Source organism: Malus domestica, chromosome 03, assembly GCF_042453785.1.
Source record: "Malus domestica chromosome 03, GDT2T_hap1".
NCBI lineage: Eukaryota > Viridiplantae > Streptophyta > Magnoliopsida > Rosales > Rosaceae > Malus > Malus domestica.
In genome coordinates this window covers 11,625,090-11,639,390 of record NC_091663.1, presented here as the reverse complement: position 1 = coordinate 11,639,390, position 14,301 = coordinate 11,625,090, and the positions used below count along the sequence as shown (strand labels likewise).

The 14,301-nt window shown below is 41.4% G+C and overlaps 1 protein-coding gene across 3 annotated transcripts; it reads right to left on the bottom strand.

The window, feature by feature from the left end:
• Nucleotides 1-9,409: 9,409 nt before the first annotated feature.
• Nucleotides 9,410-14,210, bottom strand: LOC103407784 (lactoylglutathione lyase). Of its 3 annotated transcripts, XR_011579255.1 has the most exons (10): nt 13,913-14,107; nt 13,708-13,833; nt 13,558-13,619; nt 13,110-13,170; nt 12,755-12,834; nt 12,590-12,660; nt 11,836-11,925; nt 11,292-11,414; nt 9,956-10,070; nt 9,410-9,636 (listed from the first exon to the last, which is right to left on the bottom strand). XR_011579255.1 is itself a non-coding variant. In XM_008346660.4 (9 exons), exons 2-8 carry the CDS (start codon nt 13,798-13,800, stop codon nt 11,314-11,316), a joined length of 558 nt encoding a protein of 185 aa, XP_008344882.3. In that variant the 5' UTR covers nt 13,801-13,833; nt 14,074-14,210; the 3' UTR covers nt 9,410-9,636; nt 11,292-11,313. The 3 variants fall into 3 exon arrangements, 2 of the variants coding, with proteins under 2 accessions (XP_008344882.3, XP_008344881.3); XM_008346660.4 differs by lacking the exon at nt 9,956-10,070 and having other exon boundaries at nt 14,074-14,210; XM_008346659.4 differs by lacking the exon at nt 9,956-10,070 and having other exon boundaries at nt 13,913-14,110.
• Between the last annotated feature and the right edge of the window lie 91 nt (nt 14,211-14,301).

The following is a 14,301-nucleotide window of genomic DNA, read 5'->3' as shown; positions in this document are numbered from 1 at the left end:
GTGAAGCTTTTGTGTTGAAGCTTTTGTAGGTAAAGCTTTGGAGTTGAAGCTTTATAGGTGAAGCTTTGGAGTTGAAGCTTTTGTTGGGTACCATGAATTGATTTTGCTTCACACTATCTTGATCAAGATAGTGTGAAGCTTTTGAGAATTTGTAGTTGTCCTCTATTGATGAAGCTTTTGTGGGTGAAGCTCTTGTTGGCACCATAAATTGGTTTTGCTTCACACTGTCTTGATCAAGAGTGTGTGAAGCTTTTGAGAATTGTGGTTTCTCTCTATTGATGAAGCTCTTGTTGGCACCATAAATTGGTTTTGCTTCACACTGTTTTAATCAAGAGTGTGTGAAGCTTTTGAGAATTATGGTTGAACTCCTTTGATGAAGCTCTTATTGGCATCATAAATTGGTTTTGCTTCACACTGTCTTGATCAAGAGTGTGTGAAACTTTTGAGAATTGTGGTTGAACTCCTTTGATAAAGCTCTTGTTATAACCATAAATTGGTTTTGCTTCACACTGTTTTGATAAAGAGTGTGTGAAGCTTTTGAGAATTGTGGTTGCCCTCCATTGATGAAGCTCTTGTTGGCACCATAAATTGGTTTTGCTTCACACTGTCTTGATCAATAGTGTGTGAAGCTTTTGAGAATTGTGGTTGAACTCCTTTGATGAAGCTTTTGTTGGCACTATAAATTAGTTTTGTTTCACACTGTCTTGATCAAGAGTATGTGAAGTTTTGTACGAGTTGTAGTGTTTGCATTGTTACAGAGGGGAAATGTTTGAAGCAGATGCAAGAAGGCTGAGTAGCTTGATCTTCGTATGCCATGCACTGAAGTTGTTGTTGGCTTGCAATAAGACTTTGTTGGTGATTATAACTCTTGTTCGGCATAAGTGCTCCCCTAGTTAAGTTGTCAAGCTTGAGGGTTTTTTATTATTTGTGAATGCTAGGAGTTCAAATGTACATGTTGTACCACTCGTCTTCTGGTAGGTGGAATGAATGGTGAGTTGCTTTCATCACTTGGTTGGTGGTACGAAAGTGAGTTCCTTCATCACATTTCATCACCTGGTTAGTGGCACGAGGATGAGTTCCTTCTTCCCCTGGTTGGTGGCATGAATGGCAAGTTGCCAAATGATATTAGAGTACGGGTTGTACATTTCATCACCTGGTTGGTGGCATGAAGGAGGGTACGGGTTGTACATTTCATCACCTGGTTGGTGGCATGAAGATGAGTTCTTTCTTCACCTGGTTGGTGGCATGAGTGGCAAGTTGCCAAATGATATTAGAGTACGAGTTGTACATTTCATCACCTGGTTGGTGACATGAAGGAAAGTACGGGTTGTACATTTCATCACCAGGTTGGTGGCATGAACGGCAAGTTGCCAAATGATATTAAAGTACGGGTTGGACATTTCATCACCTGGTTGGTAGCATGAAGGAGAGTACGGGTTGTACATTTCATCACCTGGTTAATGGCATGAAGATGAGTTCCTTCTTCACCTAGTTGGTGGCATGAGTGGCAAGTTGCCAAATGATATTAAAGTACGGGTTGTACATTTCATCACCTAGTTAGTGGCATGAAAGAGAGTACCGGTTGTACATTTCATCACCTGGTTTGTGGCATGAAGATGAGTTCCTTCTTCACCTGGTTGGTGGCATGAGTGGCAAGTTGCCAAATGATATTAGAGTACGGGTTAGACATTTCATCACCTGGTTAGTGGCATGAAAATGAGTTCCTTCTTCATATTTCATCACCTGGTTGGTAAGAATAAGGGCAAGGTGTCTAGGCACATTATAGCAAATGTCGAATGACACAAAGTATGTTGAACCCTTTCAAAGCACAGTTGGATTATGTATAAATGTGTTGGAATGTATGATTGAACGAATATACTGTGAAGCTGTTCGTTTATTTGTATAGTCTTGTTGACATATACTTAGACTTTGTTTCATGTTGGAAGCATTCATGTTGAAGCTTTGAACTCTAGTGTTTCATTGCTAGGAATGTAAGAGGATTAGGACCGAGTTGTCTAAATCACCTATTTATTGAATTCATGCCAAATAGTCTTCGTTACATAGGATGCCGAACGGTTGAAGCTTAACACTTGTACAATGTGAGTTTACTTGTAATAGTACTTCAAGTGATCAGCGTTCCATGGATGGCCAAGGGTCTTGCCATCAGAGCTTCTAAGCTTGTAGGAGCTAGGGCGACTAATGCCAACAACTTCAAACGATCCATCCCAGTTTAGACTAAGTGTTCATTCGCTCGGGACTCTGTCGCAGAGTAATCTTTTCTTCAATACCCAGTCCCCTACTTTGAAAGAATGAGGGTTGACCCTTGAGTCATAGTAGTTGGAGATGCGCTGCTTGTAGGCGACATTCCTCAAGTAAGCTTGGTTTCTGTGTTCCTCGACTAGATCTAAGTTGAGGGTAAATTGTTTGTCATTTTCGCTTTGCACGTAGTTCTGGACTCGGAACGTTGCTTGCTCAAGCTCAACTGGGACAACTGCCTCTGTACCAAAGGCAAGTGAGAATGGGGTTTCTCATGTTGATGTCCGATACGAAGTGCGGTATGACCAAAGAACTTGGGGTACAAATTCTGGCCAACAACCTTTAGCCTTGTCCAAGCTGGTTTTCAAAGTTCGTTTGATTATTTTGTTGATAGTTTCAACTTGTCCATTAGACTAGGGATGAGCTGGGGAGGCAAAACATAAGTTGATGTTGAACTTAGAGCAGAACATCCTGAACTTATTGTTGTCGAACTGTCGCCCGTTGTCAGTGACTATCGCATTGGGAATGCCGAATCTGCAAAGGATGTTCTTCCATACGAAGTCTTCTATTTTTGCCTCAGTAATGGTTGCCAAGGGTTCTACTTCAGCCCACTTTGTGAAGTAGTCAACTGCAACGATTGCATAGCGAACTTTGCCCTTCCCTGCAGGCATTGGGCCGATCAAATCAAGTCCCCATTGGGCGAAGGGCCAAGGGTTGATCATAGGAGTGAGCGGCTCGGGAAGGGAGTGAGGAATAGTTACGTAGCGTTAACACTTATCACATGAGCGGGGTATTCTAATGGCATCTTGGTGGAGTGTTGGCCAGTAATATCCTTAGCGAAAAGCCTTGTGTGCTAGGGATTGAGATCCAGCATGATCTCTGCAGACTTTTTCATGTATTTCCCTAAGGACAGTTTCCGCCTCTGCAGGCGTAAGGCATCTTAGGTATGGTAGGTTAAAACCCCGCTTGTAGAGTTGGTCATTAATGATCAAGTAACAGGTAGCCTTGTATCGAATTTACTTAGCTTGGACTTTGTCATTTGGAAGGGTGCCATGAGTAAGGAATCTATAAATTGGGGTAATCCAACTATCCCCCTATTGTAAGTTGCACACTTCCGCAACCATGATGCTTGGTGCTACCAACAATTCGACCTGAATTTTTCTCCCAATCTTGTCTTCCACCGCTGAGGCGAGGTGAGCCAAAGCATCTGCATGACTGTTTGCCGCTCAAGGAATTTGGGTGATTTGGTAGTGGAAGTGCTTGAGCAACAATTGTGTTTGTGCCAGATATGCTGCCATGAAGCTATCTTTAACGTCAAAGTTGTTGGTGACCTGGTTAACCACCAATTGGGAGTCACTAAAGATATCAATTCGTTTAACCCCAAGGTGTTTGGCCAAACGTAAGCCTGCTAGGAGGCTTTATATTTAGCCTCATTGTTCGACGCCTTGAATTTGAAACAAAGAGCATACTCCATTACCACTTTGTCACGGGTCGTAAAGACTAGTCCTGCTCCACAACCCTGTTGGTTAGATAAGCCATCAACATATAGGCTCCATGCTGGGGCTGTTGGTTCTGTTTTCTGAGCTTCCGAAGGTAATGAAACCACTTCTTTAGGCGTAGAAACAATGTCAACATGATATGTGAAGTCAGTGATGAAGTCTGCTACTGCTTGGCCATTCTTAGCTGGTTTTGGTTGGTAGGAGATGTCAAACTCACCCAATCCTATCGCCTATTTGATCATTCGTCCGGAAGTGTCAGGACTTTAGAGTATCTGTCGAAGATGATGATTGGTAAGCACGATGATGGAATGTGCTTGGAAGTAAGGGTGAAGTTTTAAAGCAGACATGACCAATGCTAGAGCCAATTTCTCAATGTTGGAGTATCGTGTCTCCGCATCTTGTAAGGCCTTACTAGCGTAGTAGACAGGCTGTTCGACAATACCATCATTTCGAATGAGAACGAAACTTACTGCTGAAGTCGATACCGACAGATAGATAATAAGAGTGTCACCAACCTCAGGTTTGGAGAGCAGAGAGGCTTTACTTATGTAGTCTTTGAGGTTCTTGAATGCCTCAGCATATTCATCAGTTCATGTAATGTACTTCTTACTTCCCTTAAGTGCTTTGAAGAAAGGAGCACATCTGTCTGTGGCCTTAGAGATGAACCTAGTTAAGGTTGCCACCTTGCCAGTAAGGCTTTGGATGTCTTTTGAAGTTACCGGTTCCTTCATGTCGAGGATTGCTTTGATATTCTCTGGATTAGCCTCAATGTCTCGTTGGCTTATCATGAAGCTTAAGAATTTACCAGAACCTACGCCGAAGGCACATTTGTTGGGGTTCAACCTCATTCGATACCTCTTCAGAATGGTGAAAGTTTCAGATAAGTTGGTGATGTGTTGGTCAGCATGTTTGCTCTTGACTAGCATATCATCAACGTAAACTTCCATGCTCTTCCCAATCTGTTCGGCAAACATTGAATTGACCAATCTCTGATAAGTCACTCCTGCATTCTTTAGGCCGAAGGGCATGACTTTATAGCAATATAGTCCCCTGTCAGTAATGAAGGCTGTGTGTTCTTGGTCCGGAGGGTTCATAAGGATTTGGTTGTATCCTGAGTAAGCATCCATGAAGCTTAGGAGTTCACACCCTGTTGTAGAGTCTATAAGTCTGTCTATGAGAGGAAAAGGAAAGCTATCCTTTGGGCATCCTTTGTTTAGGTCGGTGTAATCGACACACATTCTCCACAAGACCTTTTGGAGCAGGAGACTTTCCTTGGTCAGATTCTTCTTAACAAGGACAACATTTGCTACCCACGTTGGATAATTGACTTCGCGAACGAAGCATATACCTTTGAGTTTTTCAACTTCTGCCTTCATTGCCTCGTACCGTTCAGCGTCATAGGATCTTCGCTTCTGTCTCACTGGCTTGGTCTTGGGGTCAATACTTAAGCGATGACAGATGATATCGGTAGAGATGCCTGGCATGTCTTCGTATGACCAGGCGAGGACCTCAGTGTTCTCTTGCAAAAAAGAGATCAATGCCAACCGAATAGGTGGTGATAAGGTGGTGTCAATCTTCACCATGCGATCCAGATAATCTTTTGAGATAGAGACATTTTGTAACTCTTCAACGGGTTGTGCTTGCTGGGTGAAAGAGTCATCTCAAGGATCGTCGGGTTGACTGGTGCCACCGTGAAGATCCAAGTTAGCTTCGTCTGGTCTGGTCTTTATGACTTGGTCATGTATAGAAAAGGTTTCCTTGGGCACAGCCAGGTGCTGTTGCTTGACCGAAGTGTTGTAACATGATCGTGTACTAAGTTAATCTCTTATAATGTAACCATTGCCATAGGGGGTTGGAAATTTCATCAAGAACATATGTGTCGATACCATGGCCTTGAGATCATTGATGCATGTGCGTCCTAAGATGACATTGTATGCCGTTGGGCAATCAACCACCAGGAAGTTAGTGGTAATGGTAGTTGTGTAAGGGCCTGTACCAATGGTGAAAGGTAAGTGTATACTCCCCAAAGGTTGCACAATATCACCGGAGAAGCTTATCAGAGGGGAAACCGAGCGATCCGGCAAGTGTTCAGCTACATTAAGTGCCCTGAAAGCTTCGGCAAACATGATATTGACCGAAGCCTCTGTGTCTACCAAGATTCGTCGTACTTCAAAGTTGGCTATGTGAGCTTCCACGATCAGTGGATCGTTGTGAGGGTAGATGATACCTCTTTCTTCCTCAGGGTAGAAACATATTGGATCCCAGTTAGGCTTTTGATGCTTGCCTCCCTTGATGTCTTCCATGTGAAACACTTGCTGGCCAGACCTTAAAGCTCGTTCACTATTTTTCATGGTCATATTAGAAGATTTAGATATGGGTGTGCCACCACTTATGGAATATATCACATTCACCTGGCGTTGGTTACGGTTACCCCTTGGAGGGTGAAGGAGGAATTGATCAATTTTTCCTTTACATGCCAAAGCTTCAATATGATCACAAAGGGTGATACACTTCTCGCCGTCATGGCCGTTATACTTGTGGTAGTAGCAAAACGTGCCCGTGTTCTTCATGGACTTGTAATCCGGGTGCCTCGACTTTGTCTTCGGTATCAAGTGTGCTATGCTGGGGTAAATGGCCACGCATGTGGCGTTCAAAGGTGTGTATGCCTCATACCTCGAGGTAGGGGTTGTCCTGACATGTGCTTGACCCACTGTGTTGACTGCCTGGGGTCGGGGATTATCGTGGTGATACCCTTGGTTATCGCGGTAGCGTCCCTGACTCCTTTTACTAAAATGAGACTTGTGAGGATGGAAATTTTTCCTTTTGCCCTGAGATTGATATGTCTGTTGACTTGGTAAAGTATTAAGTAGGGCAGGGGGAGGCACCGCTGCCGTTTGGAAGGTCGAGGTTTTCTCATTTGGTTGGATCTGGCTTCCACTCCCTACTTGCTGATAAGGGGTGGCTGTGGGGGGTTCCCTTGATATGTCCTTGCCTCGGCGGAGGCATGGTTGTAAGCATGTGCCATCACCTCAGAGTAAGTCTTCCAAGTGTTGGCATTGATCATGTACTTGAAGAAACAATCACGTAGGCCTGTCGTGAAGGCCTTAAGGGCGGTCTTGTCATCTGCTTCAGCGCAGCGAGAATACTCATGGCTGAAGCGACCGGCATACTCTCGTAGTGACTCGTCTAGCTTCTGGCGAATAGTGTACAAGTCATCTGCAAAATGCAAGCGATCGGTCTGGAAAATGTGTTGAGAAACAAACAGTTTCCTCAATTCCTCAAATGAGTCTATCGTGTCAGGTGGAAGACGGCAATACCAGTTTAAAGCTCTGCCAGAGAGGGTGGAGGGGAAGAGAAGACATCGTTTTTCGTCGTTGTGCATCCGGTATGCCATGGTGGACTCAAAGAGGTTAAGGTGTTCAATTGGGTCCTCATTTCCAGTATAGAGTTGCAAGCCAAGCTTCTACTTTGTCTTTGCTTGGAGAAGGGTGTCGAGGATCCTCCTTGTAAGAGGGCTAGGCCTAGGTTGGTTCCAATCAGGTATCTCAGCTTGTCGTTCGGCCTTCAACTTGTTTACTTCCTTAAGAAGCTATAGGACAAGAGGGTCCTGAGTGGAGTTATGTACCACTGGAGCTTTCTTTCGTAAATCTCCATCTCCTCTTGGAAGTAGGAAGGTTTGATCAAGAGCATGTGATTTTTCCCTGGACTCGCCGTATTGACTTTCAAGGTATGTCTGTCGAAACATCTCTGAGTCCCCTATACCTTCGTGTTTCTCTAGAACTTGTTGACCCTTCCCCAAATTGGTAACCGGCCTGGGATGTGGGAGGGGACCGAGTCTTTCAGAAACCCTTGGGTCATTGATCTTCGAGCTTATGTGGAGGGGATTCTCTCGACGTTGCTTTAGAAAGTCTCGGCAATCACGATAAACGGCTTTCGATCCTTCCAACTTTTCTGCAAGGAGGTGTCTTCCTCCACTTCTCCTGCTTTGGGTTGAAGCAGCTGGGTTGAGAGAAGTCTCATGTTGATCAATGTTTTGATGATTAGCTCGCTTCTCATCAGGGATACCCATGTCGAAGGAAGGTGACCCTCCTTGTTAGGAAGCATCCAGATGATGGTTGATGTCCACAGGGGTAACGAGTTCGTGTGTTTGAGTACGCCTAGTTTCGTGGAGCATCTCAAAAAGCTTCTCATACTGCTCCTGGAGGACCTCATTCTTCATTGCTATCTTGTTATTTTGAGATTCTAGCTCATTGACTTTAGCTTGAAGAGCAATCCTCTTTCCTTCCTTCTTTCGTTACTTCGCACTAGGTGCAAGAGGGGTGTCATTCTGTGTGCTGTGGCTTCCTTCGCTCCCCATGTTGGAGAGGGATGCCTGGTCAAAAGAGAGTGTACAAATGGTGGAAACCAGCTTAACAAAGCTGAAGAGAGTGAGAATAAGTGTCGTTCCCACAGACGGCGCCAAATGTTGATGCACAAAATCAGTGAGGACTTTGGTACAACAGAAAGTGTTAAGTTTATGACCTTTGCTAGATTGCTCCGGTCACTAGTGTGGATAAGTATGTAAATGGATAGAGACAGGGAAGCAAACATAAGATGTACGTGGTTCACCCAGATTGGCTACGTCCACGGAGTAGAGGAGTTCTCATTAATTATGAAGGGTTTACACAAGCATAGGTTCAAGCTCTCATTTTGTGAGTACTAGTGAATGATTTAGTACAAATGACATTAGGAAATATTGTGAGAAAATGATCTCTATTTATAGAAGAGAGTTTCTAGTTTCATTCTGACATTGACAGTGTCGTGTTGTGATTGGCTTCTGATATTGACACGTGTCGCGCTATGATTGGCTTCTGATGTCGACACGTGTCGCGCTGTGATTGGCCTCCTGGTTGGAGGGAAACTCTTCTGGGTCATTGACGGTATAACGTTGACCAATGCTCAGTAGTTTCGGGATTGGTCAAGTATGGTACAAACATGATAGTTCCTAAGTTACTCTTTGACATGTTTAGTAATAGGATCCGTCGAGAATCTCTTTGTACGTTTGTTTTTCACTCCTCAAAAGGAACAAAAAAGATGTGTACATCTTTGAGCTAAGAATACACTTTTATTACCTAATTTTCAGGTACCTTGACGGATGGACCTTTGTGGGTAAGGAAGACATTGTTATATGATGTAGTTCCATACGTTGCTGATTGCCGCACGCAAATTAAAAATTGCAGGAAGGACCACAAGCTTTTGGACTGCACAGTGGCAATTCTTTTGCTCAGAGTAACTACCTTCCAAACTATTAATCCATAGGTTCATGTCTCTAGCATTTTGTTGTATTGACCAACGGCATCAATTTTATGTATGACTAGCAAAACTATATGCTTTCTTCTCAAACAAATGAAAATCCCATTCGTTTGTGCGACGGCCATAATCGGCTGGCAGATTTGTGCCGTGCTCAGTGACCGTGACTGCTATGCAATATTTTTTTTTTCCGATACAAGCAAGATAGCGGGCGAAGGGAGAATCGAAATTAGAACTATAAATGTAGAAGCATAGATAAATGCTCTTAAGTACTCGAGCTGGACACCCTTGGATTGCTATACAGTGTTAATAACTAATGACTGGATTAAAAGTTAGTACAGTTGGTGCCAATACAAAGAAACCGATACTTGCAAAAGTTGCACTTGATCTGTGAAATGTTTAAATAAACATATTAAGATCATCAGGATTAAGTTCGTACAGTCGAGTAGACAAAACAAAAACTCCAGACACCAACGAGAAACAAAACAAACACAAGAACAAGTGTCAATATATCTGGACTCGGATATATCAGGAAAAACAGAGAAACCATGTAGTGTGTAAGTTGTCACCTCCGCTCACCTGCATTAAAGTTCTGATAAACAACTATGTTAGTATCTAACCTTCAAGAAATGCCTGAAATTTCTTTGCATAGAGAAGAAAACCCACCACAGTAAGAAAAACAGATGTGGTGCACTAGTTAATGTAACCGATTCATGTCTGATATATACAAGCTACGACACCTAATTAACACCTGGTAAACATACACGGATACACCCGCAGGGCCAAAGGCAAGTAGTAGCATCTATAAAGTTATAAATGGGTTCATGACATTGCCATACAAGCAGCAAACTGGACAACACTAAAAGAACATTTACGGTTTTAGATATACCTGGAATGCGGGAAACAGATACCTGAAATTTCACACTTCAGTGTAAGCACCCACACACCAATGTACATAGCTGAGAAATCCAAAGGTTCCTTCCTACATCCGTTCTATGACTGAAATTTTCTATGCTTATTGCTGACCTATAAAAATCAAAATATTAAACCCATTATGCATACCATATGCGACTACACATGCTGCTGTCCAGATCTCAGATAGACATGCATACAGCTACGATATACCAGCTGGTCCCCTTTCTCTGGAGATTCCAGTTTTTTGTAATAAGCAAGCATTCAAATTTCAGAACCACCATAAGTGTTAATGGCCAAATCCTATCACAGGATAAATGTATTCGCAATCTGGTGCACTAGAATTTGTTTTCCTATCAAATCAGATAAACCTAAGGGTACATCTGCACCATACTCAATGTAAATACCCCTCTTGCACTATCCCACACAGGCACGGACCCAGCTATGGCTGGGGTGTGCTATACCCTAACCTATGACAGAGACAAAGAAGAAAAAAGTTATGTACGCAGCCAATCCCAGCCCACCCCAGCTCCCAGTTGGCCGTCTCACTCTTAACCATTAGCCAGTGCTCACAGCTGTCGCTGCCTTCTGTAGACGGCAGTGCAATATGATTGGGGTTTCAGACGTGCATTTTCCTAACGAAGAAGATGACCTGTAATTCTTAGAGCATCTCTAAGGCTGCAACTATAGCCAAAACACTTTTATTTTTATTTTTTAGTTATTGGTTTTTATTGACAGTCACTTGGATCAAGAATCGTGTTTGGTTTGTGTAAATTGCTTTTGACAAGTTGCTTTCCAAGTTCCAAATGTAAACTTAATAATAGTCTAGATTATTGTAATTATTTTAATTTCCTTAATGACATGTCCTATATAGATGTTATGAAATGACATATTCTATGCTTCTTAGGTTAAAATTTGAAAAATGTCACAAAAACAAAAGAAACTAGGCCGAAAATGTGATTGAGAAAACAATTAGCTTAGAAGTTCAGCCCACCCCATTTTTCAATCCCGGATCTGTGCCTGATCCTACGTCTGCACAATGTAGTCATCAATGCATGCAAAAATGCATAAACACTTGAATACAAGAACTTTGAATGGCTCAAATACCATGAATCAGTGCAACATCTGATCATGTTTCTGAGGGAGGGTAGGGAATATAATAATAAAAGAGAATGCTTAACATAGTAGTTAACAGATGAGCATCGTTAAGCTTCCAATACACATGATGCAGTAGGCCAGTAAACCAAATGTTTTGAAATCCAATCCTATAGAGATTCGAATAGAAGAATTTGGTCACAATCAGTTAAAAGCACAAATAAGAAAATTGAAACTAACCTGAAAATAAAGTTCCATAAATTCAAGCAGCATCAGGTGTGACTGTTCCTATAGTTTTAAGGTCAAAGATCTCAATCCAATAACCATCAGGATCCTTAATGAATGCTATACCTTTCATCTTTCCTGCAATCAACATCACAAAACTTAGGAATCAGAAATCAGTATATACATCCCCATCATTTACTTCTTCAAATATAACGGTGAAAAATAGAAAATGCACCACGACAATGACCCCCATCATAATTTTGTTGCTTCACACATGCACATATGAGCACACACCTAGATATGCATATACATCCTTAAAAACAATAATGCTTCTCAAAGTGTTTTGGTACAAACTTAGAAGTACTGCTTCTTTCAATTCAGGAAAAGTGATGATCTTTTGGCTAACTCAAACCATCTGCCTGATACTGAAATGTATCAATGTATGCACACAAAAAGGATCTACAGTGTCCCAATGAATGCCCGCCAATTATTTCTGCTAATGTTCAGTGAAGATACATCTCACAATTCCTAATATGTTCTACAAGATGAATGTTCTTACCATCATCAGGCTTTTTCACAAATTCCACCCCCAGACTTTCAAATCTCTCACAGGCCTTGTATGTATCATCAACGGTGATGCCAATGTGACCTGAAAAACAAAATAAAACAATTAGGCCAATCACTGTGAATGCCAGAAAGAAGAATTGATTTAAAGCACATGAGTCTGCCAGAATCACTACGTACAAACTAGGAAAAGTACATGTAACATGTTTGAACGACCATTACCAACGCTTACAAATTTAGTTATTCCCCTAAATGCAGAAAACCACATCCTGTATGAATTTCAGTGGTTGCTGATCCTGTCTTGTAGTTTTATGATGGTATAGTAAACAAAAAGATTCCTGTTCACAAATCAAGCCTTCTTGATAATAAGGTCAACTGAGGATGGGAAGCCCTCATATCTTTTGTTAATAACGTGGAAACCTTTTACTCACACTACACAACGAATCCAACAAATGAGTTCACTCTTAGAATTTTCTTTATTCTTGTAAAATTGTAGCCTAACATTTTTTACGGACAGAACTAAGCATTAGGAGTGTATTTTAAATTCATGGTTCAGAGAAAGTTCAAATGCATGCATTTCTTAGAAGTTAGAACCATCGGTACCTGCTGCATAAGAAGACATGATATAATACGTGGCACTTGACATCAATTAGTTAATCAAAGTCTAAGTAAGAGAAGAAACAACTGTGATGTAATACATAAAAATAAAAACTGTATGTTTTAAAACATTCATAGGACAAGTAACGTACCAAAGCCACGAGGTTCTGAATTCCCATTGTGATATCCTTTAAATTCTGAATCACTTTCAGTACCCCAATTACTGGAAATGTAAGTGATTGTCAGATATTACTGAAAACATTAGACAAAAATTGTGCAGAAAATAAGACCATGTAGAAAACATTAGAGAATCTCACTGTGTCAACTCAATTGTAGCTTTCCGACCAAAGGTCCAAACTGTTCTATCAACTGAGTTAGTTGGAGCTGAAGCAGGATCCTATTCCAGAAAAAATCAAATAAAATTAAACGTCTCTGGAAATATCAGGAAATTTTTTAGAAACATACTATCACACTTTTATTTCATATAGGGGTTCCACAATTAAAATGTGAAAGGCCAAATTGCTCCTTTAAGAAAAAACATTAAATGGGACGTCGGAGGTGTGTCATATGATTGAGGGAATGGAAATACAGTAATCCAATTACCACTGTAAAACCTACAAGAGCACCTAGTATAAAATTCTGTTACAGCAGATGGGACGTTATGAATTTTACCTCATAGCCCAAAAAGTACAAACTAAACTTCATTTCTGGAAAATCGAGCCTCTTAAGTAGCCTGAACAATAGTATAAATCACCATCAATTTCCACTTAAAGAGTCAATTTTTCGAACAAAAACATCCAGTTACAGAATCTCCAGCCACAGGAAAGTGCATACATGCAGATTCACATACACACTCATACAGAAAACCATCAAAGAGGCAGACATCTCATGATAACACAAAACAAACCAACTGAAATCCTGCTATCATATCGCGATAAATCCAAAGAAACAACCAATGCACCCAAAGTATGAAGCACTAGAAAACACAACAATTCTAGAACCGAAAAATTCTTCAACTTAAACAAAGAAAATGCCAATCTTAACTCATACTTAACATAAAAAAGCATAAAAAACATAGAGAATTCAAACAAGACGCCGTAAAACGATAACAAGAACTTACGACATTCCCAAAACACGTGAATAAAAGTCGAGACTCGCTTTCGGGTCCTTAATTCGGAACATCTGCAATCAAAGTCCACATTAAAAAATCATTTCTAAAGCAAAAATACAAAATTTTTATATATTCATTCAACGGGACGTGGTTGCATACAGTTTGCTGCATGATGTAACCCCTAGTGGCTTCATCTGGGGTGGCCTGGAGGCCGGGATTGTTGGCCGGAGAATCTTTCGGTTCGGACGCCATTGAAGAAAACAATCGGAATCGGTATTTCGGACCCTGCAAGCAAGACACATAAAAGTATGAGAGCAACCGGACTATCGAATCCCGAAGGTTAATATGTGGGATGAATTTGGACCTTGGGATTGGGGGAACAGAATGGGATTGTGTAAGGAGATGACGGGGAGGGTTTTGGTGCCAAACGGATTAGGGAGAGGCGGGAAAGGGCGGTTGTGATTGCAGAAGCAGAAGAAGCCATGGAAGCTTCTTGTGAGAGAGAGAGACAGAGAGTAATTTTACCTTGTGTGAGAAAGGAAACCAGAGGAGCGGGGGATTTTGGAGGTCTCTTGCGCCCAGGAAGAAAATATTAGTAATATCGGAAATATTCTAGTCCGAAACACGGAAATATCGATGAAAATATCGGTAAAATATCGATATCGATAAAAATTACATGGAAACCAAGGAAATTGTAATAAAAACTTAGAAATTTTTATTGAAACTTTGTAGGATGTTTATTTAGTCAATTAT

Coding starts and splice junctions, on each gene's coding strand:
- LOC103407784 (XM_008346659.4), bottom strand. CDS start 14,032: ATGGCTTCTTCTGCTTCTGCAATCACAACCGCCCTTTCCCGCCTCTCC. Junction 12,661..12,754: donor GCTACAATTGAGTTGACACA/GTGAGATTCTCT, acceptor TTACATTTCCAG/TAATTGGGGTACTGAAAGTG. Junction 11,926..12,589: donor TTCAGAACCTCGTGGCTTTG/GTACGTTACTTG, acceptor TTTGTTTTTCAG/GTCACATTGGCATCACCGTT.